The following is a 27432-nucleotide window of genomic DNA, read 5'->3' as shown; positions in this document are numbered from 1 at the left end:
AAAAATGCAGGGTATAAGACTACGTATTATAGATCCATGTGGTCTGGCCCTTCCCGACCCCGAAGATTAGTGCACCGGGCAACCCTTTTTTAATACAAAAAAGTTTCCTTAAAACAAATAATATTTTCATAGCAGTTAAACAAAGTGATTTTGTTAAATTTTCATTAAATTGTCACTACCTTGACGTTGCGGATTGCTTATGAATCAATATTCCAACTTATTTACAAGTATGTGGTAATCTGATCTTATACATATCCAACCAATGCATGCATGATCTGTATTTACAAACTAAGGCCAAAACATGTAAATATTCAACAACAACGGCCCAGTGTAATCTCACTTGTGGGGTCTGGAGAGGGTAGTATGTACGCAGATCTTACCTCTACCTTGAGGGGTAGAGAAGCTATTTCCAGGAGACCCCCAGCTCAAGAAGACGACTAAAACATGTAAATATTATATTTTCGAAAGCTTCATCTTTATCAAATTAGAGTCACACGTAAGAGTATAGGCACACTGGAAAAACCAATTTCTACTACCCCCTATACACACGGATAAAATATGCACATATTATAGTAATATAGATCTCTGAGTGTTTCAAGATGAGGGCAAACACTATGTGATAGATATAAAGAAGATCCTGGCTGGAGAGTTGTAGTTGAGATTGACTTGTAGGCTGTAGCAAGTAATGGGGGTAATCCCGCGTTAATGCAAGATCCGTGAAAGAGCCTCACCCAAGAAGTATAATGTAGATAACTTATTCTAATGCAAATAATAATGATTACTTTCACGGCTTGTACCAGTGACCTATATAAGCAGAGGCGGATGTAGTGTATTAACTACGGGTTCAACTGAACCCATAACTTTTGACGCATAGTAAAAATTTATATGTAAAAGTTCATTAAAATTAAAAAATAATATATATGAACCCAAAACTTTAAAAATATAATAGGTTCAATATTAAAAACATTAAAACTGAAACCATAGGATTTAAATCCTGAATTCGCCTCTATATATAAGTCATATATAATTTTATCGTTGCTCTAAGACTCTCCTTTAAATAGAATAATTCTAATATATCATTTACAAATATGGATGGCTACGAAACTTAAATGAAAATATAAATAGAAGAGAGTCCAATAATCCAGATATATCAGTACAAGCGGTATGGATGCAACAACAACAACTTCCTAGTAAAGTCTCACCCCTATTCCAATAGGGCAGAGAGATTGTTTCCGATAGACTACCACAGTATGGATGCCTTAATGAAAAAGGATAAAGATATAATATCATTTGATAATTTTCCCATCACCTTGTTACATGACACCCCAAAATTAAAATAAAAAAACGAAAATAACAACACCCATGATTTAAAAAAAAGGAAAGGGAAGATATATATTGCATGCCTTTTGAAGAAAAAGTAGGCATCTATAGAAACAACACAACACTAGTAAATAAATATGTACAATTCTTCCCTTTCCCCAAAAAAACACCCCATTCCACATCCTCTCTCGTGATTCTAAATTCTTCTCAAAACAGCATTGGAAGAATTTTCTGTTCCATAAAATGATTCAAAACCCTTATCGTCACCTTGCATTAATTCTGACGAATGGGGAGAGAGAGAATAGAGAAGGAGACAAGGAAATTTCAGTAGGGAACAAAAGACAAAACTGCATGGTTTTGCACCCTAGAATGGTTCACCCAACGTAATCAAAACTTCACCATTTCTATGTTAGGTTTTCTTATAACGTTTCTCTCTTCACGAAAAAGATCCTTTCCCTCTATATATTCTATTTTGTTCTCTTCTTCCCATCCTTCTCTTTCTCAAGGTTTTCTTGCTTGAGTTGAACTGTTGATGAACATGACATGAGGCATCTGATAGTGACACTTTTGCCCCCCCCCCCCACCCCCCCACCCTCCAAAAAAAAACACCACAAACCCTCTACATATTTTTATAACTGAAAAATTTTCGAGGGCTAGTAGCAAACGGTTCAAAATCAAGTGAAATATATCAGGTTTTTGTCGACGAGAAAGTTCAAAAATCTTTGACGTGTGCCTCACCAATACATCAGAAGCTGCGATCTTACCACTAGACCGGAACGCCAAGCACCACAAACCCTCTATATTATATTGTTCTAAAAGGTCAAAAAAAAAAAAAAAGACCACACCCCATAAATAAATAAAAAAAGCACCACCCAAAAAGAAAGAAGAAAATAGAAAAATATTAAAAGGCTAGTGTTAACTAACTGAGGATATTGATGTTATTAGTTCTTTGTCTCTTAACACTTCCAGAAGCAGAATCATCACCACTTGATTTCTCCATAACTGCTTTAAGTGCTTCTTGTATTGAACTTATAGAATATTGTGGTTGTTGCTGCTGATCAAGATCATCACTTGTACTCAAATCATCTTCTTGATTATAATTATGATCTCCAGTTATGAACAAAACATTTCTCACACGTCCACCAAGTGTTGTAATTTCAGCTTTTAATGTTTTTAACCTTAGTGCTTTTAATGTCTTGATTAAATCAGGTAAAAGATCGGACCTGTCTTCACAACAAAGTGAAGCTTTTATCACAAACTTACCATCTTCGAATTCATCAGATGCATTATCCACTGTTAATTCATCTATCTCTGTTGGAACTGGATTTGTTTCTGCTATTAAAGATGTTTGTCTTTTGAGCTCTTTCACATGTTGTATCACTTCAGCTAGCAATGAAGCTTTGTCCGTCTACACCATAATAAAACCAAAAAAAAATGAATATCATAAATATATTGCAATTTTTGAAGATCTTTTGTAAAAAAAAAAAAAAAGGGAAAAAATTCTTCTATGCAAAAATGCACTATCATAAAATAATCGATACACGTAACCGTTCATAAACGAGATTAACTACACCAACAACATATCCAGTATAATCTCACAAAGTGGGGTTAAGGAGAAAAGATTGTATGCAGACCTTACACGGACCTTTGAAGCTATAGAGGCTATTTCCGATAGACCCGGCTCAAAAAAAATTAAAAGAGACAGACACAATAAGTAGTAATATCATCCAGATAAAGGGATAAGGTGAATAAACGAGATCAATAATATTTAAAATTAAGAAGATCATACATAAGTTAAGTAAAAACCAGTTGAAATGACAATATGGGGATTCTAAACTTGATATGATTGATCATTAAACTGAGAAGTTTTAATGGTTTTTTGGGTGGAGTTTTTTCTACTATCAAATCTCGTAGTCCTAAATAATACTTACATATTGGTTTAATGGTAATTAAATGTAATCGTCAATACTAATATTGTTACATTTAAATTATCAGTATTTACAACTGAAAAGGAGAAAATAATGAGAAAATGGGATTTGTAAACTTGACAAGATTGATCATTAAAATGAGAAGTTTTAGTACGTTTTAGAGTGGGGTTTTTTTGGGCTAGGCATGAGAATAGAGTGGTTTTTTCATGGTGTGAATGACTGACAAGAATGCTTGTTTGTCTCTTATTAATCTTTAATTTCTTTTCTTCTATCTATAACTCTTGTTTTGATTTATTTTTTTTAAATTTTCTTTTACTACTTTATACTAATGGATGTAAATTAAATAAGAGACAAGAATTTTCTATGGAAGCTTTTCAACTGCTACGTGGTTTCTCTTTTTCATGTCAAATTAGCGACATTAACGCTTGTTCCCTTTTCCCGTTTCGTCTTTCCTCGGAACTAGCACTACAATCAGAATATTTCCACAATCATCGAAAATATTTATTCTTTATGTCCAAACCTAACTGAAATAATTAAGAACCTAATAGATCAAAGTAACTTCTTCATTCGTCCTAATTCATGTGACCTTCTTCCCTTTATAATCAAATACTATATTATTTTAGATCATAAATTTTATTTTATTTTTAAAATATTTAATGCCGAATTAAACACCATCACATAAACGAGGAGAAAGTATTATTAAGAAAATTCAAAAGGGCTACACCTTTTTTGCACCTAAGACACACTTAACTCGTTTGGTGCTGCTAGGTTTTCTATTATATATCTATGCTTTCAACTTTCTAGCTGAGGATGAAATAAGGATTCTAACACACTTTATATTATCAATGCAATTTAGTCCTAGCAAGTTATTAGTTATATTTCCTGTTATCATGCACTCTTAGTATTGAAACAAAGACTGACCTATTATAGGTTATAAAATTATTTTGTATTGCCGGTGTATATGGCATAATTAGTAGCGAAATTATGAATCTTTTCAAGGGTGTTTAAATGAAAAGTATTTTATTTTTTTAATATATATTATATATCTCTAAAACTTAATATTTTACTCATATATACAGTAATAACTACAATAATAACTTTGCTCTTGGGCATAACTACAATAACTACACATCAAGTCACAAATAAGTAGGAATACACATCAGTCACAAATACGTAAGAATCGGCTATATGAATCCTTATTTCTGTACATATATAGGACATAAAATATTGCATTAAATAATCATAAAATAAGTTTGTAAACATGAGAATGATATGATTAATGATTGGAAATGCAATATATATATATAGAGCTTACTTTTGTAGTATTGGGAAGAAGGCTTCGCAATTTAGCAAGATGATTATTGATTCTTTCTCTACGTCTCCTTTCAGCTTCACTATGACTTTTTGAAGCAGCAAGAGCTTTAGCATCCATAATTTCTTGAGCAGTCATTTTTTGAAGTTCAGCTTGTAAACCAAAAGGAGCTGAACCGGCCGGTTGATGATGAACCACATGACCTAAAGTATCCGAAATAAACCGGAGGTGATGGTCTGATGAAGTTGTACCTTCGTAAGCAAATTGTGGTACTCTTCTGTTGAATAAACCGCCGTAAGGTGATGGTGTTGGTGGGAGAAGAAAAGGGTCGACGTGGTGGTGGTGGTGAACCGGGTTGAAGGGTTGAACCGGTGGGAGAGTCCAAGGTAGAATTTGAGACATTTCTGAGTTGCTTGGGAAATGAACCGGATTTATATTGAAACTTTGTGGCTGCATATTTTCTTGATTTGATTGTTGTTGATGTCGAAGTAGTAGTTGTTCTTGAATACACTGTTGAAGATTATGTATAGCTTCAGAACAATTTCCTTGTTGATCTTCTTGATCTTTCCTATCAGACATAACATATATATATATATATATATATATATATATATATATATATATATATATATATATATATATATATATATATATATATATAGTATGTATATATATTTTATGTGTAGATAGGTAAAAATTTGATCTTTTTCTATCCAAAAACAATACAAAATAAGTTTGATTTTTCAAGAACTTTAGACAAAGAATGAAAAAGTTATAGTTTAACCAAAGAAAAGGGTATAACAAACTTAGATTTTGTGACAAACAAGGTTCGTTTATTAATAATCAAGAATGAAAAAGAATATTAACCAAACTTGGATTTTATGACAAAAGGGGGGATTTTACAAAAGGGATTTTCAAGGGAATAAAACACAAAAAGAGGAAGTAAGTAAAAGACAGACCTTTGCTTTGCTTTGCTTTGATGTATAGAGATGAACAAACTGAGGATTTTTGTTTTTTTGAGAAAAAAGGGTCTTTTTTTTGTGCCTTTCAACTTGTTCTTCTAACTTGGTATGTATAGTTTCTTTCACTGAAAAAAAGCTTTTGTTTGTGTGTAGTGTTGAATGGCAATGGAAATGACCCTTTTTATCCTAAGCATCAACTAGCTTTTTTCAAATCTCTTTTGTGGTTTTCTTTGTTGGTATCTTTTTGTTTTTTTTTTCTTTAAAAAAATGGACCCTCTTTTTTTTTTCTTTTTTTTTTTCAGTATGTATAGTCTGTTCTCTTTCATATATTTACCCCACTTTTTCTTCTCTCCACTCCTACAATATATAGAGGGTATACAAAGTACTGGCAGTCTTCTTTCCTTTCTCTTTACGGCATTCTTTTTTCTCTCTCAACTATCTATTTCTGTAGCTATCACACTAACTGGTGATTTCTCTCTCTTTCTCCTCTTTGTTTTGTTTTATTTATTTTTCCTATAGAAACACATGAACAATACATATTTACTACGTAGTGCTTCCTTTCAATTTATTTGTCTTTGCTTGACTTGATACGAATTTTAATAAATAAATAAAAAAATTTGAAACTTGCGATCTTAGCTATATATGCCATAACATTTGCAAAACAATAAAAAAAAATTGAAACTTATGTACCATCAAAACGGACAAATTCTATAGCCAAACATAAAAATAATCTTATTTAGCGACAAATTATCAAGAAATTTTGTTAGCTACGAGCAATTTAGTGAGAGACTAGCGACAAAATTCGTAGCGAATTCTAATTTTTTTGTAGCAATGGTCTAAAACAAGTTATAGCATTCGCGTAACTATAAAAGTATTACATTAAGGAGATATAGGAATGTGTCAATCCTTTTGAAAAAACTAATAAAGAAATAATGTCAATTTTTTTTAAACGGACAAAGTAATAGTATATAAGTACAACAACAACAACAACTCAGTGAAATCTCACTAGTGGGGTCTGGAAGGGTAATGTATACACAGACATTATCACTACCCCGAGGGAATAGAGAGGTTGTTTCCGATAGACCCTCGGCTCCAAAAGACGTAAAGAGGCAAAAAGGGAAAAAGAGAAAAAGATGCAACATATCAGTATCATCAATAGAAACCATAAAAATAAATAATAGCATCACAAGCACCAGTAAATAAATGAAAATCAAAACAATAACCAATAGCGAGTAAAAAAAAGGCCAGGCACTATAAAAAAACGGAAGAATAGTATAAAAACAACTTAAACCACTAGCAGTGTAATACAAGAACGTAATACACTAACCTCACTCAGGTGTGAAGTAGAAAGTAATAGTATATAAGTTGAGTACTAAAATTAATTATGAAAGTAGAAGCATGTTACTTTGTGATTGATTCAAAGTATATAATTAGAGTCTGTGAGTAATGTTGCTGCAGCAGAAAGAAAGAAAGAGAGAACGGAGGGAGCAGAGATACAACACAGTGAACGCACAACACACGGATTGTCGACCGACCAAAGACAACTATAATAAGTAGTAATAAAGTTTTAGTTACTGATGAAGAAATTTAATTTATATTATCAAAGACAACTATAATAATAAAGATAATAGAGATAGCTAGGATCCAAAATTTAAATTTAACATACTTAACTTTATTTTACGTGCTTACCATTAAAGTCATCGCACTTTTAAAATTGTAAGTTCATGATTTGATATTTATTGAGATTTTCACTAAATTTTTCACCTATATATTTAGGTTCAGTGTTGAAAATATTAAGATCAATTGTATATGGTGAATCAACCTCTATCCGCATCTGAATTGATATGTAAATTTTTTTAATGATATGGTAAGTTAATAATACTTTCAAATTACAACAGAACAAAAGATTCCAAGTATCTTATCTGCTTAAATTTTGGTAGATAAATTCCGCTAGTTGTCCTGATAGAAAATATTAGCAAATATTTTATGAAATAACCGAGATACACGTAAATCAACCCAAATACGACCTATCAAAAAATGCAAATTTGTCGTTACCAATTGTATTGTACTGTATTGTTACTTTAAATACAATATTTGTTTTGATTGTTATTTAAATTTTTACTGTATCGTACCGTTAAATACGTCGTCACGTAACTACGAAAAGTGTCACTTTATGAAATGCCAGATTTGATATGGTGGCGTCATTACCTTATTTTTTTTCTCTCATCATGCACTTCCTTATTATTAAATAATTATATTTTATTCTTTATCCTGCTTTTTTATAGAATAATTTTGTTTTGTATTTTATTTTTTCTAGGTAATGTTGCAAGTTTATTCTTCATATTGTTGATGCATGATATCATGAAATGATAATAAACAATACAACTAATCCAAACGTTATATTCATTAAACAATATAATACAATACAATACAATATGACACATTATGAAACGACGGGTAACAACCATCCAAACAAGCTGTTATAGAAAAAGAAACTAAAATAAGTTGTTTTTTTGTATATATTTGTTTATTCAAGTGTGTGAGTGTGTGTAAGGGATCATGAGAGAGATAGAATAGGAAAAAGGTAGTTTAAAGAAGTTTGGGTATGGTATTAGTAGGTTTTGGGTCAAGCTCCCACGTTCTTCTATATTATTATTCTCTCTTTCCATAGAGAAGTAGGCTATTTTCCACGCCAACCCTTTCTGCTTCCCCAAGACCCATGTAATCATTGTGTCTTGGAACACACTCCTCCCCCCACCCCCACCCCCACCCTCACCCCCTCTTCTTCATTTCTTCACTCATCTACTATAGAGGGAATTGGAATTGGCCATTGTTACAACTACATATTGAGTTTGTCTTCACATTCCATAGTTCTATTCCTCGGTTTCAGTTGCATATATTCATGACATATTTAATATAGTTTTATGCTCTTTTGAAATTATTATATCCTACTTTGAATTGAATGACTACACTTGAACCTACACTAATTAGATCGATATATCTTTTTTTTGAATTTCTTCCTTTTGAGCCAACTTCGACGTGTCAGCTTAGTTATCATCATCAAACCACTTACTTGATGTCTAGCTTCCCAACTGATAGACGATTCCTTTTCCCCCAAATCAATAAAGAAAGGAGACGTAAGTTAATTCTTTCGAAGAACCGGAAGCGAAGCGCTATGCCGGGGTGGGGGACGGAAAAAGGTTTCACTTCGATATCTAGTACTCACGTTAAACTTTAGTTAATTTAAATTTGTACAGAATAAAATTCACTAAAAAGAAAAATGCTTTTACCAAGATTTTTTTGTATTTTGTGGAGATCGAGAATTAAGGTAAAAGGTTAGTACTCCATCCGGTCCAAAATAAGTGATTTTTTGGATGTTTTCACACAGATTAAGAAATCCACCTTGTAGCATTAATTAGCAATGAAATTGACCATATTGACCTTTACTATCTCACATAAACACTCCTAACACATATTCCAACACTAGTTACTCCAAGGACAATGTAGGAAAAAAATAATTAATTTATTCTTGAAATCTGAAAAATCACTTATTTTGGACCACAAGAAAAAGGCCAAAAAATTACTTATTTTGGACCGGAGGGAGTAGTTAATAGAGTGTGTGTCGTCCCCATACGTAGTAATAGTAGTTAGCCTTGTATTCTATTATTGGTAATTTCTATTACTATTTTTTGATCATTTTGCTTCTTTTCTTATTATCTTATATTGTTACTGCTTTCTTTTTTCCTTTCCTTGAGCCGGTGGTCTATTGGAAATAACATCTTTACCCTTAAGGTAGGGGTAAGATCTGCGTACATACTAACCTTTTCAGACTCCACTCGTAAGATTACACTGAATTTATTGTTGTTATTGTTGTTCATAGCTCGAACATGAGATCGCTATTTTTTAATTTCCTTTTGAAATTAACTTGTACCTTAAAAGTGTAAAGCTCTTACATTACCCGTATATCTTGTTATAACAAATAATTTCCTTTATTTTTCAGCTTAATGATCTCACTTTTATTAACAATTACAAGTTATTATTGTTTAGATGATCCGATCGTATTAAAAAAAATTATATTGCTGGATATATTATAGAATTTAAAGGTGATATTTTTTTTATTTTTTTAATAAACTGTACCTGTCATTTTGAACTCAAGGGGTTCTTTATTCTCTAGTCTATTGGTTGGGAATTGGCAACAGATTTCGCACTAGGTAAAGGAATACTTAGGCTACCACAAGCTTATACTATTATAGTATCACTTTTATCAAGTTGTTTGCTGACATAAGTTACAAGTTCTAAAATGTTGTCTCTACTTAAGTTGTGAGGTTTGGTGTGATTCTATACTGACATCATGTTGCATTATGATACTGGTTTTTAATTATTCAAATATTTTGGTCAATTGCTATATATATCATCAAATTAACTTCAATGACTATATACAAAACAGTATTTAGAGCCAGAAAATTAATTACGAGTATAAGTTCTATACATTGTTAGTAAAAAAAAAAACTTCTATTATCAAGTTAGTCAAATGATATTAAGTTTCCTTATAATTGTGAGATTTATAATCTTAAAAACAAAATAGATTACCAATTACAATAAATAAAAGTAACTTGATGGTATAAAAAAGTTTATACTACCAATAGGCAGCATGGTATACTAAACTCTTTCTATGCGCGGGTCCGAGAAAGGGTCGGACTATATATGTCTTTGTAAGCAGCCTTACAGCTCGAACGCGGGATCTCCTGAACAATATATATACTAATTACCCTAATCTCTGAAAGACCAAAATACTAAAAAAAAATAATGGATATTTTCAAATGTGACAATATAATGTGGTATAATATCCAATGCTCAAGAGGTGGCTTTCTAGTTTGTTCTTTCATGTTTGGGGTTGCAACAAATTATGTTTATTTCTTATATTTTTTTCGTCTGTAAGGGTCTATTTTAGTCAAATATGCATAAAGCTCCAAAGCTGTTTTTCAGAAATGATTATAATACTTACAACCAAAAAAAATGACTGACTAAGAGTGAATTGAGGAGAAAAACTTGCTTTTATCCTGAGATGTCTTGACCAACAGAATCTGACTAATTACACAGATCATAAGAAATTTGGCTGAGTAAAGTTAATACAAATATCATCAACCCCTGCGCTCTCTTCTTTATTTACCCTATATCTTGGAATACTAAAGAGCTTTATTGATTAAGTAATTAAACTGACCAAAAAAAAGTTAATACATCTTCCCTGATTCATATATCAGGGAAGATATATGTTTACTAAAATTCTTGCAAACCTCTTAAGAATAAATTAAACAGCTTAATTTGATCATAAGAACATTTTTGTGAACAATCCGTTATTTCTCGTTAGACGTATCACACTTACTAATTGAAACAATAAGGGTAAATATGAAGGAAAAAAAATAATAAGAAATGATTTCAAGTTTTTCTAAATTGTCAAATATTTTGAACTAAATTCAGTTTTTTGGCTCTATTGGAGAGGGAATCGTTGTTACCCTTAGGATCAAGAATTTACATTATCTTAATATTCAAGAAAATGAGTTTCTTTTCATTACCTAGAGAAAAAGATAAACGTGGATATATTCGCAACACTGGCCTCCATGATAAATATTTTTGAGGAAAAATCTAAACAAGTATCATGATATATAGTACGTACAAAAAAGCAACTTAGTACATAAAGGGCAACGCAGCGCATGGAATATTCTGTATTCATGCAATGTTCGAAAAAGCATCGTACCCCAAGAGAATATGAAGTAGGCAGTCTACTCTAATAAAAGCATAACTGATTGATTTATTAAAGCAGCTTGGTATATATATGTTTTGTGAAAATTAAATGAGGAATAGAGAAAATCTTCTATAAGTCCGTGAGTTACCAAATTTTCCAGAGAATAAAGATTATTTAGGTCACTGTTGTATGTGGCAAATTTGAACAAACACTATATGTAGGAATAATAACCTATGATTCTATGAACCAACATTTGAAGTAGGAATAAAAACCCTATATTATTCACATGAAGAAGAAAAACATGTTCATTTCCAATGTCTCTTATTAGTGCTCTTCCTACTCTATTTTTAGTACGGATTTCCCTTATACTTTTCACATTGTCAGGTCACTCCTCAATTGTCTCTCTGCTATTGCAAGTACTATTCTTTTTCCTTTTATAAATTTCCTTTTTGTTTTGTGAGGGAATGGAAAAGGAACGAATCAAGTTACTGCATGGCAACAACTACGCACATTTAACTAGATATATCGGGTTTGAGGTTTGCGTATGGGAAATATTATAGTAGGGAGCGATTCTCTCTTGTGAGTAGTTCTTATGTGACATGAATCCGAATTAATTAGGGCACTTATATAAATATTGTATACCGTATAGATAACTATGCAATATAGTCTTAATCCTTAAATCTAATTAGTATTGCCTATAAGCAAATAAGGTGAAGATTTTAAATTGGAGATGAATCAAGAATTTTACACCATTTATCATTCAAGATATTACGCGGAAATATGAATCCAATCTTGATCCTTAAATCTAAATATTGTCTATAAGCAAATACAGAAAAAAAAATGAATTAGATGATTAGAGTTGAATCTAGAACTTTACACCATTATGAATTTCAAGGGATTTTAAGCAACCAAAATTCAGACAAAGGGATTTTAAAAAGATAATTCAAGTCCAAAATTCAAGCACGCAATTTATAGTAATTTTTGAGTCATCTTTGAGGCTACACTGAGAGCTTCACTTATGTCAAAGAGATCCAATTACATACACAAATATCTATACTTATTTTTGTCCTATTTGCATGGTATAAATATTCGATATTTATTTTTATTTTATTTGGACCGTATTATTTTTTGAAATTAAAGGAGAGCCTTACAATAAAGATAAAATTATCTTCCAGTGACTTATAAGTCACGGGTTTAAATTGTAAAATCAGACTGTATATATCACACCTCTTGAAATACGACTGTCTTTCTTATGTATATGCGGGATACTTCATGCACCGAACTGTCCTTTTTATTATTTATTGAGAATTATATATATAAACCCCTTTGAATCATGTAGAAGCTAATGGAAGCCTTCTTTTTTGTAACTATATGGTGGTCACACGCATGGCTACTTTGGTCCCCATTGTTTTAACCTTTTTAGCTAGGGCTCCTTTTTCCTGTACTTATGTTTTTTTATTAAGTCTTTCCTAATTCAAAGATTTGATGATAGCTAGTAGCACAAGCACTAGCCAAAAGGAAGAAAAAAAAGGAAAAAAACCTGTATATTATTTATTAAAATAAAAGCTCCCTCCCCTTTGTTTGTGGGGATTATTATGACATCAGTCTCATGCTGTCATGACGTTTGTTCTCCCTAAGCAACAAGTGATTAATTAGTCTTGAGAAACCAACTCCTCATGTCTTGGCTAATTATAAATATTAGTGCTCTTTAATCACCTTTTCACCGTTTTGGCTAATTACAATGGTTTTGTTTAACTTTTTGTAGAGTTTGAACAAAAAGGTAGACAAAGGACATGGCCAAAATTAGTTTATAATTTTGTCTTAAAGTATGGAACTTTTACATCTAATTTTATCCTAAATATTTATTGCCCCTATGACATTTCTAAAGGTTAGCCGCATGCCTCTCTCACATTACTAACATTATTATTGTTTTTTTTTCCACATTTCAGGTGGTTTGCACATGCTGAGATTGCATGTAACTACATTTTTGTTAGTTACTCTCTCCGGTTCACAATAAGTGATCAGTTTCCTTTTAGCATGCTCATTAAGAAAATGCTAAATCCTATACAAAAATATCTAGTATAACTAAATCACTCTTATTAAATATTGGTCACATAGTTATAGTGAGGAGTGAGAAAATTTTTTAGGAATATGTACATAAGGGTAAAAGAGTAAAAACAAATTGAATTTTTTATTGATTACCTAACTGGACACTTGTTTTGAATCAAAATGAAAAAGTAAACTGGTCACTTATTGTGAACCGGAGGGAGTAATTTTCTTGCCTTTTTTTTTAAAAAACTTTTTTTTTGGAGCAAGATGTCTTTGTGTTCAACCAAATACTAAAATCTTCTTCAAGAAGAAAGACAAAAAAGTCTCTATGTCCAAGTTATTATAACAAATAACAATAATAATTTCATTCGTCCACTTCTTGTTTTTTGCCCCGTGTCCTGAACTCGTTTTAAGGTTTGACTAATTTAGATTCACCTCAGGAAATTCTATTACGAAAATAAAGCACTCCTTACCAAAAAAACAACTTCGATCCTTCAGTTTTCGTTCGAATTAGAAACTTCCTGGAAAAAATTAGGGATCACATAATTATTATTTTTTTTTATTTTTTTTTGCCTTTATAGAATACCGATAATGTCATTGCAAATATATAGAGTAGCCTCTCAACAAATTGATTTGCTGCTTCTAATCGTTTATCCATTTCACCATTCTTGAATTGTGTAGATCAAGTAGAACTTTAATTTGTGTCAATGTTAAGGAAGTTATGCAGAAAACTAATGCTCTCTCTGTCTTTCTCTTTTTTCTTTCTATTAACAAGGTTTAAAGCTTTCCCATTGTTGAGACATATAATATCATTAAATAATTAAAAGTGTGTTCCGTCAAGAAGTTAATTAAAATTTTAGATAGGATAATCACACACTTTTATCATAGTACCAGAGAGCCAAGTTTGGTCCTCTAATTATTTTGGATCTCAAGATTAGTTCTTTCAAGTTTTTAATTTCTAATTATTGCAGTTTTTATAGATTATATTCTTGAAATTCTTATATGAGGGGAGTTCACATATGCAATTCAAAACGTTGCAGCCACCATTAAGCTGAGGAGAGCTTGATGGAAACCCTGATTACTTTTTTATTTCCTCATAAGTTTTAATTAAGTTAGATAATCAAAGAATATAAACTGATAAATGGTTCAACTAATCTGTAGAAGCTGAATCTATTATTTGTAATATATATATTCCAAAAAATCAATTCAGGTTTCTTTTTGTTTCCCACCCAGTGTGCGTAACACCCCATACTTTAGACAGTGTTCCACATTGGCAAAACACAAGAGAGACATTGGATATATAAGTTAGAAAGCCTTAGACCCTGATGACGCGTTTTAAACCTGTGAGGACCTAGGCCCATAGCGGAAAATATCACTAGCGGGTTGAGCTGTTACAGATGGTATCAGAGCCACATTTGTGTCAACCTTGCCGATGGCGGGTCAGAATTCAAATGAGTTTAGTCAAAAGGCGGGGCAAACCTTAGTGCTGAGTCTAGGTGAATCCCATGCGGTGGGGCAAACCTCAACGAGGACGTTGAGTCCACAAGCTGGGGTGTATGTAACACTCCAAACTTTAGACAGAGTCCCACATCGGCAAAACACAAGAGGGATGTTGGATATATAAGTTAACAAGTCTTAGGCCATAATGACTCATTTTAAACATTTGAAGGCCTAGGCCCAAAGCGGACAATATCACTAGCGGGCTGGGCTGTTATAGAGGCCAAACCCACATGATTTTACCCAAAAGGCCTCTAGGTCGAGCTCTAATGGAGAGTTTATAAAGAATGGAAGAAATCCTATTTTTGGACGGTTTTAAATCACTGGCGTCAGGCCTTTTTTGCGTTCGCGAAGGGCCTGCCGCGTTCGCAAAAGGCAGCGACCAAAAGGCCTACGCATTCACAAGTACACCCACGCGTTCGGGAAGGCTGCTCCCCCCAGGCCTCTGCGTTCGCGTAGAGTAAAACTGGTCCCCCCCAGGTCTAAACCTTACGCGTTCGCGTAAGTATGGGCGCGTTCGCGAAGGGCAAGCCCCCCTACTCTGCGTTCGCGTCCATCCCATCGCGTTCGCGTAGAACAAATCCTCCCCCAATATCAATTTCCTCTTCGCGATCGCGAAGCATAATATACCAGATGACAGCTGAAGCTAAAAACTAGATTTTTTTTTAAGTTCAAATGTTCCATAGGCTATCCAAAACTCACCCGATTCTTCCCAACCAAAGATGCACATAAGTCTAAAAATATTAAACATACTCGCTCGCGCGATCAAAACACCAAAATAACACCTAGAACTATGCATCGGACACCAAAACGAATGAAATTTTCAATAAAACTTAAGAACTTTCATTTTAACAGCTGGACGTCTGAATCATGTCAAATCACTTTCGTTTTACACCAAATTTTGCAGACAAGTCATAAATATAGTAATGGACTTATACTAAGTTCTGGAATAAAAATACGGACTCGGTATCAATAAAGTCAAACATCGGTCAAATTTATGAATTCTTTAAACCTTTAAAGTTCAAATTTTTAACAAATTGCGATAACTCGAGTTAGGGACCTCCGAATACGATTTCGGGCATATGCCCGAATCCCAAATCTCGATGCGGACCTACCAGAACCGTCAAAATACGGATCCAATACGTTTGCTCAAAACGTTGATCGAAGTCAACTCATATACATTTTTAAGGCACGAATTCACATTTTAATCAATTTTTCATGTAAAATTTTTTCGGAAAAGGCACTGACTATGTACGCAAATCGAGAAAGGCTAAAAGAAGTTATTTAAGGTTTCAAAATATAGAATTAAGATTTAAAACTTTAGATGACCTATCGGGTCATCACATTCTTCACTTCTAAAATAACCGTTCGTCCTCGAACAAACATAGAAAAGTACTTGGACTAGTGAAAAGGTGTGGATATCTACTCTACATGTCCGACTCGGACTCCCAATAGGCTGCCTCGATTGTCCGATCTCTCCACTGCACTCGAACTGAAGGATAACTCTTAAATCGCAACTATCAGACCTGCCAGGCTAGAATAGCTACCGGCTCCTCCGCGTATGTCAAATCCATGCCCAATTGGACTGAGCTGAAGTCTAACACATAGGACGGATCACCTTGATACTTTCGAAGCATGGGCACATGAAACACCGGATGGACTGCTGATAAACTAGGTGGCAATGCGAGCTTGTAGGCTACCTCACCCACTCTCTGAAGAATTTCAAAAGGCCCGATGTACCTAGGGTTCAACTTGCCATTCTTTCCGAACCTCATCACACCCTTCTTAGGTGAAACCCGGAGCAATATCCTCTCTCCGACCATGAATGCAACATCACGAACTCTACGGTCAACATAATTTTTCTGTCTAGAGTCTAGACTGAGCTGTGCGAAGTCGATCCTGAATAATCTTGACCTTATCCAAGGCATCCTGTACCAAATCTGTACCCAACAACCGAGCCTCCCCCGACTCGAACCATCCAACTGGCGAACGACACTACCTCCCATATAATGCCTCATAGGGAGCCATCTGAATGTTCGACTGGTAGCTATCGTTTTAGGAAAACTCCGCAAATTGCAAGAACTGATCCTAAGAACCCCCGAAATCTTTAACATAAGCGCGAAGCATATCCTCCAATATCTGAATAGTGCGCTCGGACTGTCCGTCTGTCTGGGATGAAATGTTATGCTCAACTCAACCTGTGTGCCCAACTCACATTGTACTGCCCTCCAGAAGTGCGAGGTGAACTGCGTACCCCAATCAGAAATGATGGACACAGGCACACCGTGAAGACGGACGATCTCGCGGATGTAGATCTCAGCCAACCGCTTTGAAGAATAGGTAACTGCCACAGGAATGAAATGTGAGATGACGAATACTTATGCGTTGTTGTTGGGTTTAAGTATGCGGGCTGGACTGTTACAGTGTGTGACATCTGTATTGGAGCCCCGAATGATCTGTATTCGCGCTACGTAAGATTCATTTAAGGGGAGGAGCTCCTTATTAGGATTTTTTCAATTTTCAAAACTCGAATCGGAGACCTTTCAATTAAGGATGGAGGTATTCTATCCATCCCATTGTAATCCTTGGTGGTGATTAATTCAGGTTCTTTGCAAGGAGCCATGAATTATAACTAGAGAATGATCCATTCTCAGAATAATCCAACTTCTTACGGCAAAATGCTGTACTTTAAAGCTGTACAATAGCATTAATTTAATTGGAGGGCTAGAAAATTAGTTTCCAACTTCCCCACTGCCCATAAGATCTATATTAAACGTAACTTAGGTACAGATCATAAAGCAAAAGAGATAATTTAATTATTCCCTTTTACATTATGAACTTACTTATTGTCCCTTACTATTATTTTAAGCAAAAGTTATTTGCTACAGAACAAATTTTCTAAAAGTCACTTTCAGTTTCAACTTAGATAACCATTAAATTTGAAAAGTGTGTTGCTAAAATATACATCCTTTTAAGATAAATCAGTCGTGTCCAAAAACCTTTGAATATATTTATTTACTTATTTTATTCAATATATATATATGATCAAAGGCCTTTTAAGAAAAATACGAATCCCAAACCAACCAGAGGAAGAATCTATAGATGGGAACTCCAATGGAGAAGTTGGTTAACTGAAGATTTGCCACTAGATAGAGACCAACATACCTAACTACTTATAAAGTAAATTTTAAAAATGGCACTTACCGCCAAATGTATGAATAAGAAATTCTAAGAACTCTAAATTTTATCATCACATATGTACCAAAGCATAAAATATACGTACAAGTAATTTTAGCAACAGAATTTAAGGAGTATATAATAATTCATTTACTGGAATGTATACATGGGGTTATCAAAGTTTGTCGATTACAAAAAGGAAAGGAAAGTAGGAATAACTTTTGTTAGAACTGTACCGGCTATGTATAGGATAAAATATGCTCATATTAAATGCTTGCATATTAAAGCCACATGTGAAGTTGAAGACAGATGGAAAGCGAGGCACATAGCAACCAGGTTCGAAGGCAACAATCTTGTTTGTTCCTATAGACATGTGATTTTTGACACTCCCCAAGATATTACACATTTTAGTATTTAAATATTTAGTTTAGGCCTAATATCACTATTTCAATTAGTTGTGACTCTTTTACTTCATTTGTCACAAAATAAAAATTACAAAAAATATATATATTTTTTCTTTATTTAGGTAATTAATATTTTATTTTGTTACTTTCAATTTATTTACCTTTCATAAAATTGAAAAATACAAAAAAATAGTTCCATCTTTCTTTATTTAATTCACGCATTAAGTATTTTAGAATGATATATTACTTTGAACCTATTTTATTTTAATATAATCTTTCAAAATACCAAAAATAGTTTCATATTTTATGTATAATTTAGTTTAATTAGTTAGATTAATTTTTGCATTATGTAGTATATTTATCTTATATTAAAAAGAACTTAAATAAGATTTGGACATTTATTTTTAGCCCAATTTTAAGATCCAAATAGGAAGCCCAATACCCAATACCCACTAACCCTTCCCTAACGCTTAAAACCTTCTTCTTTGACTAGCCTTAAGCTCCTGAACAAGAGGACAGCCGAAACCCCAATTCTTCGACACCACCGCACCTCCTCTGTCTTCTTCACCCCAGCAATGCCCAGCAACATCCGCCACTCATCTCTACCTTCAAATATCAGAACCTCACATATGAACCTCACGATAAACCACTGTCCTTCTCACCATAAGGACCGGCTGAAAACAACTTCAAAATAACATAAAAATCCAATTCAAATCAGCCTCGCCGTAACCCTGAAAACGCATCAAATTTCAATTCCGGTCAGCTTTTTGAGCTTCGGCATTCTCCGGTCGAGTTCGAGTTTCTGTCTGCAGTTCATTATATTTTGAATTCAAAGCAGTGATATAATTAATTTCCAGTTATATTGAGGTATATATCTCGCTCTTCTCTTCAATTATGTGTGCCTTTACCATTATTTTGATGAATTGAAGCCATCTGATGCATTTGTGTTTGAGATTACATGTACATTTCTTTCGCTGGGATTCTTATTGTTTCCAAGTGCACTTTGTTTAGTGTTAAGGGCTACTGCTGAATCATTAGACTATTAATAAGCCTAATTAAGAGGAAGAATAATGAGATAGTGCATTGAAAGCTTCCAATTAAAATGAGCCTGGGACTGGCAAACCTTGAAAAAAAATTTTTGGCCAAGATTAGTGAAATGGATTTGGGACGTGATGTTGGAATTAAAAAGAAACAGAACTGAGATTTGAATACTATACATTTATTAATTTACCCGCTAGGAGCATGCTAGGCCGCCATCATATGGGTAGGCAAACTTTAGGATTTTTATTAGTTTTGAGGCGAGAGGTCATTCCTTAGTTAAATTTATCTGGGGAATGCCCCAAGGGATTTGTATATATTTTATTTCAAGGGTATGCCCCTAAGTGAATGTAATTGGAGGCCGTGACGAACATCTTAGAAGAAATAGCGTAGGATAATTAGAACTTTAATCTTTCTTCTTTTAATTTTCTTTCATTTAGGTGGGGACGACCTCGAGCCTCTTTTGATTGTTTATTTTCTTTTGTGTGTTATTACCTCAATTCGAATATCTTAAAAGCCAACTTGATCATGTATGCCACCGTACTAGTTACGGGACTCGGGGAATGCCTAATACCTTCTCCCCAAGTCAAATGAACCCCTTACCCGAATCTCTGGTGCGTACTTGGTTTTAGAGTCTAAAATGTTTTAAAAAGGAAAAATCGTTTTTTAAAAAAAAAAAGGTGACCTAGCACACCGAAATCAAAGTCAGGTGGTGACTCTGAGTTATTTTCCTTTTGAATATAATTTTTGTCATGTTCTAATTGGAAAACCCTTTTCAAACTTTAAAAATCTTTTTATTATTTTTAAGAGGTTTAGTGAGTTTGTTGTAAAAAAAAGGGGGTGTGACATCTCTGGCGACTCTGCTGGGGAGTTACAGGTTTGAGCTGATACTTGATTTTGTTGGCTTTTTAGGATATTCGGTTGAGATTTTTTATGTTTTCTTTATTTGATTTATTTTTGTCGCTTTATTTGCTAGTTGTTTTATGTGTTTACAGTTTTTTTCCTTTATATGTTACTGCTTTATAACTGTCATCATATGCATTACCAGGTCAATTCTTTCTGCAACAAGTCTCGGAGTACGCATCGCGTACACGAACTCTTTGTTGAGTCACCCTTATTTTAGGAGGGGGGCCGTCAGACGTATGGAGTGGGTGGAAAGCTTGAGCAGCCACTATCGACCATACGCTCTACCGAATTGCCTTGTTAGTGGACCCCAAACTTAGGTCAGCCTTGTCACACCCCTTTTTTGCAAACTTCACTAAACCCTCTTAAATTAATAAAAGGATTTGTAAAGCTCAAAAGGGTATTCAAATTCGAAAGTGATAAAATTGTTTTCAAAAGGAAATAATTTAGAGTCGCCATATGACATTGGTTTCGGTGTGCCGGGTCACCATTTTAAAAAACAAATGATTTTCCTTTTAAAACACTTTGGACTCCAAACTAAGTCTGCGCCAGAGATTAGGGTAAGGGGGTTCATTTGACTCGGGGAGAAGGTGTTAGGCACTCCCCAAGTCCTGTACCTAGTACGGTTGCATACTTGATCTAGTCGGCTTTTAAAATATTCATGTTGAGGTAAAATCACAGAAAACCAAAATGAATACACACGAGGCTCGAGGTCGTCCCCACCTAATAAAAAATAAAAAATAAAAATACTACGAGTTCTACTTTCGACCTCCAAATACAAATGCTTCGGGACATACCCCGGATAAAATATATACAAATTTCGCGGGGCATTCCCCGGATAATAAACTAAAAGTAACGACCTCTCGCCTCAAATAAAAATGAAATTAAAAAAACCTAAGATTTACCTACCCGAGTGTGGTCGGCCTAAATATACTACTAGCAATCCAAACAAATAAAGTAAAATAATTAACATGATGGATTCGATTTTCATTCTTGTTGTCCGCCCCCACGTTCAAAACAACGAAAATGCTAACTTTGTTTGGCTATGCACAATGTTATATCGTTCTGACAATTAGTACAACCACAAAACATCCCAAGACAATTAAAACATATAAAAACAAAGAAAGCCTAAACGCGCCCTCTACCTTCCTTCCCTACTAAGTACACTGAAAACCCTGCAACTATCTCACCACTAACACAAGCCAAGGTTCCCACTACTGTTGCTCTTTCCCCTCAACGCACCCCAGGCTTCACCCCTTACCACAATTACCCTGGCACTCCCTCCCAAATTTTCTATGCTTCATCAGCCAAAACAACCGTATTCCCAGCTCCAGATACGCAATACTATGCCCTGGAACCCACTTTCAAAGTCCCAGATCCTTATTCCTACACTCCTCACTTTGAGCCTCATGTTGAAACTGAGAAACCACCCAAGAACGCGGAGCAGGAGGAGATATTTAGGAAGGTAAAAAGTCTTGAGCAATCATTGAGAAATATGCAAGGGTTAGGAAGCCAGGTGAGTGTGGCTTATAAGGATTTGTGTTTGTTCCTTGATGTTCAACTGCCTGCCGAGTTCAAGATGCCCAAGTTTGACTTGTATGGCGGACATAGGGATCTTGTAGCTCATCTGAGAGGTTACTATAGTAAAATGAGAGGCGCCGGGGGAAAAGACGAATTACTGATGGCGTACTTCAGCCAGAGTCTGAGTGGGGAAGCTCTAGAATGGTATACTTGCCAAGATGCCAGCAGGTGGTACACATGGGACGATTTGGCTCAAGGCTTTTCTCGGCATTTTCAATACAACATAGACATTGTCTTGGATCGCATATCCCTGACCAAGGTAGAAAAGAAGCCCAGTGAAAGCTTTAGAGATTATGGTTTCCGATTGAGGGAGCAAGCTACACGGGTCAATCCTCTGATGGAAGAAGATGAGATGGTTGAATACTTTCTTCAAGCCCTGGTGCCTACTTACTTCGGCCATTTGATCTCAGCCATTGGTAAGCCTTTCAATGATGTGGTAAAGATGGGAGAAATGGTGGAAGAGGGACTGAAGTCAAGCAAGATCATGAGCTATTCTGCCTTAAAAGCCACAACACAGGCAATCAGAAGAAACATGATGATGTTGCCATGGCTGTATCAGGATCGCGACATAGCCCAATGGGCCTGCATCACCAATATACTCAACCTCGACCCCAACCCCAAACCTATTCCCGAGCTCCACATAATCCACATCAGTACTATCCTCCGAACAACGTCCAGTCATTTGTTCAACCACTAGGTCACTTCTTATGGTGAGCACCGGCACCGCATAATACTCTTTCGCCTTCACAACATTGTCGAGCACCCAACAACCCTAGAAAACAGGGGAATAGAGGGGAACAAAGGCAAAGAAATAGTTTTACGCCAATCGGAGAATCCTACACAAGCTTGTTTGAAAAGTTAAAACAGTCTGGCCTGATTGAGCCGCTCCTTGGCCATACTCCACACCCATATGCAAAAGCTTTTGATCCTACTGTACGGTGCATGTACCACTCTAATGTCCAAGGGCATAGCATTAAAGATAGTCGTGATTTGAAAAGGGAGATAGAAAGAATGATTCAAGAAGGGATAATTGTGGTTCAGGACAGTGACACCCAGAACATTGCACAAAATTCTTTACCTGCACATGATGATGCACACTTTGTGGGGAAGATGTGTGGTGACAGGGAGTATGAGAATCCTCTTGGTAACTTGCTGACTGAAGTTAATAATATTGAAATTGGTGAAGGTCCCAGTAATTTTAATGTGCAACCCAGTGGCTAAGATGTCGAGCTTGGTAATTGGAAAGACACTCCTTTCTTGGCTAGAGAGGGAGGAGTTTTGGTGATTTATTTTGTTGTCATTTCTGTTTGTCCGGGTTATTTCAGGGTTGTAATTCGGATATTGTCTTGTGGCTCAAACTCTTCTTCTTCTCCAGTTCGTTTAGTTGTAGTAATTCGTCTAGTGTTATTTAGGATTATTCCAGGGTTGTAACCCATGTCTATTTTGCTTGTCTTGTTCAAATGCCTTTTCATCATCTATCTAATGCAATCTCCTATTTTCTGTTAGTTCTAGTCAGTTTTTATTTAGGTCATTTTTCCTTTTATAGTTATTTTCATGCCGACTCTAGTGACTATGACATGCATGCATAATTCTTAGCCTGATATTGAAAGTTAGTCTAATCATGAAGTAATGACACAATTTTGAATATGATAAAAGGATGCATTTGAGGAAACAATTAAAGATTCATGCATTTTGAGATGACCTGAACTTTGAATTGAGTGAAACTGAGGCAGTAAGTTTGGGAAATCATGAGGTTGATAAGAGCATACAACAAGGAAATGTCTCTCAAGCAGTTTTTAGGTAAATCTGTCAGTGCTGAAATGCATTCTTCCACATCAAGATAAGGTTGAGTCAAGTCTGCTTCGAACTGGCAAAGGTCATTCATTGGGACAAATGTATTGCCCATTGGTACTTTTTGTTTGTGTTGATGCCATCAATAGATACTATGTGTGATTTGTTTGCTTATCTTCAATTGCATTGCATGTTTGTACTTGACATTTTTAAGTTTGGTATGACGAAGGCATTTTATTCTGCTACCCAAACACGTTTATCCTTTGCTACCCATTTTGAGCCCTAATTTTTTGTTTTATACCACTCTTTTGGAATCAAAAAATAGAGTTAGGAACTAGAAAAAGGAAAAGAAAAAGAAGAAAAAAAGGGAAAAGAGAAAAAGAAAAAAAAGAAAAAAGGAGAAAAAAAAGAGAAAAGGAAAAGAAAAAAAACAACTTAGTCTTTTGAACTGCGTTCGACCTGATTCTTGTCACCACAAGATACGTAGGCAGCCTTAGGGTTCGGTCACACCAAATAAAATATTTCATAATCCCACAAAGTCAAGATTGGGGCAGTCTTTCTTAGAAATTTTCATCAAAGCAAAAATCCACAAAAAAAAAAAATATATCCCCAGACTCCAAAAACTGGGGCAGAAGTTTTGAGCCTTCATGCCACTCTTTTTTTTCAACCCTATCCAAAAGCCTACATTACGGTCCAAAGAAAAACATTCCGACCAATCATTAGGATGCCAAATCAAGTGTGGTGTAAAAGTATGATCTTCCTGCATCAGGAATAATACCTTGTTCTCAGCATAAAGAGAGAAGATGATAAAATGAGAGAGTCTTATCGGTGAAAACCCTCATGAGCACCGAAAGGTGACAGTAAGTTGAGAAAAAGAATGAAAGAGGCTTGATGGTGAAAACCCTTCAAGGCACTATCAGACATGATAATTCGAGCGTTGAAGCCCAGTTTCACAGCTTAGAGGCATAACAAGAGTTGAAGATTAGACTCGCTTGACAGATCAGGCCGCTTAAGCCAAAATGCATGTCATGGTCGGTGGAGATGGCCTTCAAATCATATTAGTTTCTACTTTGCTCTTTTTCCTGGGTTAAAATGTTTTCTTGTTAGATACCATCTCTTCTCGTTTTTCTCCTTATTTTGTTCCTCTCGTTTTGTTTGAATCCCTTCTTGAGTCTGTTTGGTCAGAACAAGTGAGAAATGACTTCAAAATTTGCTACCAGCTTTCCAATTGTACAAAACGGATTTGGCTAGCACATCAAAGTGGCATAAGTCAGGAAAGAATAATATGCGCACTGAGTTGGTAACAATCAACATGCTTTGGGATTCATATGAAATGCAAAGGTTCGGTAAATGTCAATTCATGAGCAAATGCAACGGATAGAGGATATTGATCGAATGGAGCATAGGTGATTTTTTTGTGATAAGTGTTGAAAGAAAATGGGTAGTCGATAACAGGCAAGGTCTTCCAAGTTTAAATTCAAAGTTATCTTAGCAAGTGTAGAAGTAGCCGCTTTCGAGGTCAAAGCCACAAACTAACCACCGTGTTTTAAACTCACAAGTTTTCTTTATTTAAAACAGGGATGAAGGCTTTGTCCATATCAAAAAGTGAATTTTTCAGGTGTAATGCCCCAATTCTGCTTACGCAAAGGCTATTAAGAAGATCACACATCACCCCTAGGAGAAGCACTTCCTAGTCTGGGTTTTTCAGGTTATATTCTTGTTTTAGGAGATGCACTTCCTAAATTGAGATTTTACCCTAGGAGACGCACTTCTTAGCTTTGGTCATTTAAATTCATTTCTAGGAGACACACTTACTAGTTTTGAATCATCGAAGTTTCACCCCTAAGAGACGCACTTCCTAGTTTTGGGTCATTTAAGTTCATTCCTAGGAGACGCACGTCCTAGTTGGAGTCATTGAAGTTTTACCCATTAGGAGACGCACTTCCTAATAGGGGTCTTTCAGATTATACTTATTAGGAGATGCATTTCCTAACTTTGGTCATTTAAATTCATTCCTAGGATATGTACTTCCTAGTTTTAGTCATTGAAGTTTCACCCCTAGGAGACACACTTCCTAGTCTAGGTCTTTCGGGTTATATTTTTGTTTTAGGAGATGCACTTCTTAAATTGAGTTTCACCCCTAGGAGACGCACTTCCTAGGTTTGGGTCATTTAAGTTTATTCCTAGGAGACGCACTTCCTAGCTTGAGTCATTGGAATTTTACCCCCTAGGAGACGCACTTCCTAGTCTGGGTCTTTCAGGTTATATTTTGCTTTAGGAGATGCACTTCCTAAATTGAGTTTCACCCCTAGGAGACGCACTTCCTAGTTTTGGATCATTTAAGTTTATTCCGAGGATACACACTTCCTAGCTTGAGTCATTGAAATTTCACCACCTAGGAGACGCACTTCCTAGTCTGGGTCGTTCAGGTTATATTTTCATTTTAGGAGAAGCACTTCCAAAATTGAGATTTTACCCTAGGAGACGCTCTTCCTAGTTTTGGTCATTTAAATTCATTTCTAGGAGACGCACTTCCTAGTTTTGAATCATCGAAGTTTCACCCCTAGGAGACGCACTTCCTAGTCTGGATCTTTCATGTTTTTTCAGGAGATGCACTTCTTTAATTAAGATTGTACCCCTAGGAGACACACTTCCTAGTTTTTGGTCATTTAAGTTTATTTCTAGGAGATGCACTTCCTAGTTTGAGTCATTCAAGTTTTATCCTTTTATCCTTAGGAGACACACTTCCTAGTTTGGTTCATTCAAGTTTTATCCCTAGGAGACGCACTTCCTAGTCTTGGGTCATTCAAGTTCATTCCTAGGAGACGCACGTCCTCGTCGAGTCTTTAGTTTTGCTCTCCTCATTGCATCAATAACATAGGTGATTTACAGTTTTGCTAATAACTCACAAATCTTCCTAGTGCAAACTGGGGCAGAAAATTTTGTTTGTTTGTTGTTTGATTGCAGGCACCCACCTGGAGAACGAGAGAAGACATTTCAGAGTTATTTCAAGTTTCAAGTCAGTAGCAGGCACCCACCTGGAGAACGAGGGAAGTCATTTCAGAATTCAATTCATGTTAGAAGTAGCAGAAGCTCGCGGCAAGAATGCGAGTCAACAGTCCGAGGTGACCAACAGAAGTAATCTCTATCACAAAAAAAAAAAAAAAGTGAATCCAAAATGCAAAAATTGAGACAAGAGGTGGTTTGCTAAATACATGACTGAGGTCACAAGCATAGTGTGTCCGGTTTTGATCCGAAAAGCTGAAAAAGAATAAACTAGCACCTACAGCTAGCAAGCATCAAGGTTCAAATCAAAAGTCTGCATGAAGAACCATTCAAGACTCAAAATCAAGTTTCAGAAGACTTATAGATAGGAATCTTGTAACTCATAGTTGACATGCTTAGTTAGTCTTTTTCCATTTTGTGATTTTGATGTAATAACAGGACCGTGGATCGGAACCTCGATGGAACGGCACCTCAATCGGCTCTTTACCTCAGTATACTCCACCACTGTCCCTACTTCTGAACTACACGTGGCCTGATTCCTTTATAGCCAAGGATATGTAGGCAACTCAGATACCAGGGCTCGGTCATATTCTCTTCCTTTCTCTTAGTTTTCGGTCTCTCTAAAAAAGGGTCGAGTCAAAAAAACCTGTCTAGTCGTTCTTTGTCTGAAAATACTTCGTATTTCCAGTCAAAGAGGGCAGCTGTAGACATGTAATTTTTG

At 35.1% G+C, this 27432-nt stretch overlaps 1 protein-coding gene and 1 long non-coding RNA gene across 2 annotated transcripts; one reads left to right on the top strand and one right to left on the bottom strand.

Moving 5' to 3' along the window:
• Positions 1–1266: 1266 nt before the first annotated feature.
• On the bottom strand, positions 1267–5672 carry LOC142174780 (transcription factor bHLH30-like). Its single transcript, XM_075240980.1, has 3 exons — positions 5520–5672; positions 4564–5070; positions 1267–2728 (listed from the first exon to the last, which is right to left on the bottom strand). Exons 2-3 carry the CDS (start codon positions 5014–5016, stop codon positions 2240–2242), a joined length of 942 nt encoding a protein of 313 aa, XP_075097081.1. The 5' UTR covers positions 5017–5070; positions 5520–5672; the 3' UTR covers positions 1267–2239.
• A 13167-nt stretch (positions 5673–18839) lies between these two features.
• Positions 18840–27296, top strand: LOC142174668 (uncharacterized). The gene is made up of 2 exons (XR_012703641.1): positions 18840–19259; positions 20479–27296. It is a non-coding gene; the product is annotated as an uncharacterized LOC142174668 (long non-coding RNA).
• Positions 27297–27432: the final 136 nt, after the last annotated feature.

Source organism: Nicotiana tabacum, chromosome 20 (assembly GCF_000715075.1).
Source record: "Nicotiana tabacum cultivar K326 chromosome 20, ASM71507v2, whole genome shotgun sequence".
In the NCBI taxonomy this organism is placed as follows: Eukaryota; Viridiplantae; Streptophyta; class Magnoliopsida; order Solanales; family Solanaceae; genus Nicotiana; species Nicotiana tabacum.
The sequence above is the reverse complement of the archived record's forward strand: the minus strand, read 5'-3'. Positions and strand labels throughout refer to the sequence as shown.

Excerpts from the sequence above, each read along its gene's own strand:
- LOC142174780 (XM_075240980.1), bottom strand. The coding sequence starts at position 5,016 with ATGCAGCCACAAAGTTTCAATATAAATCCGGTTCATTTCCCAAGCAAC. Across the intron at positions 2,729-4,563 it reads TTCTTCCCAATACTACAAAA|ACGGACAAAGCTTCATTGCT; the intron begins GTAAGCTCTATA and ends ATTATGGTGTAG.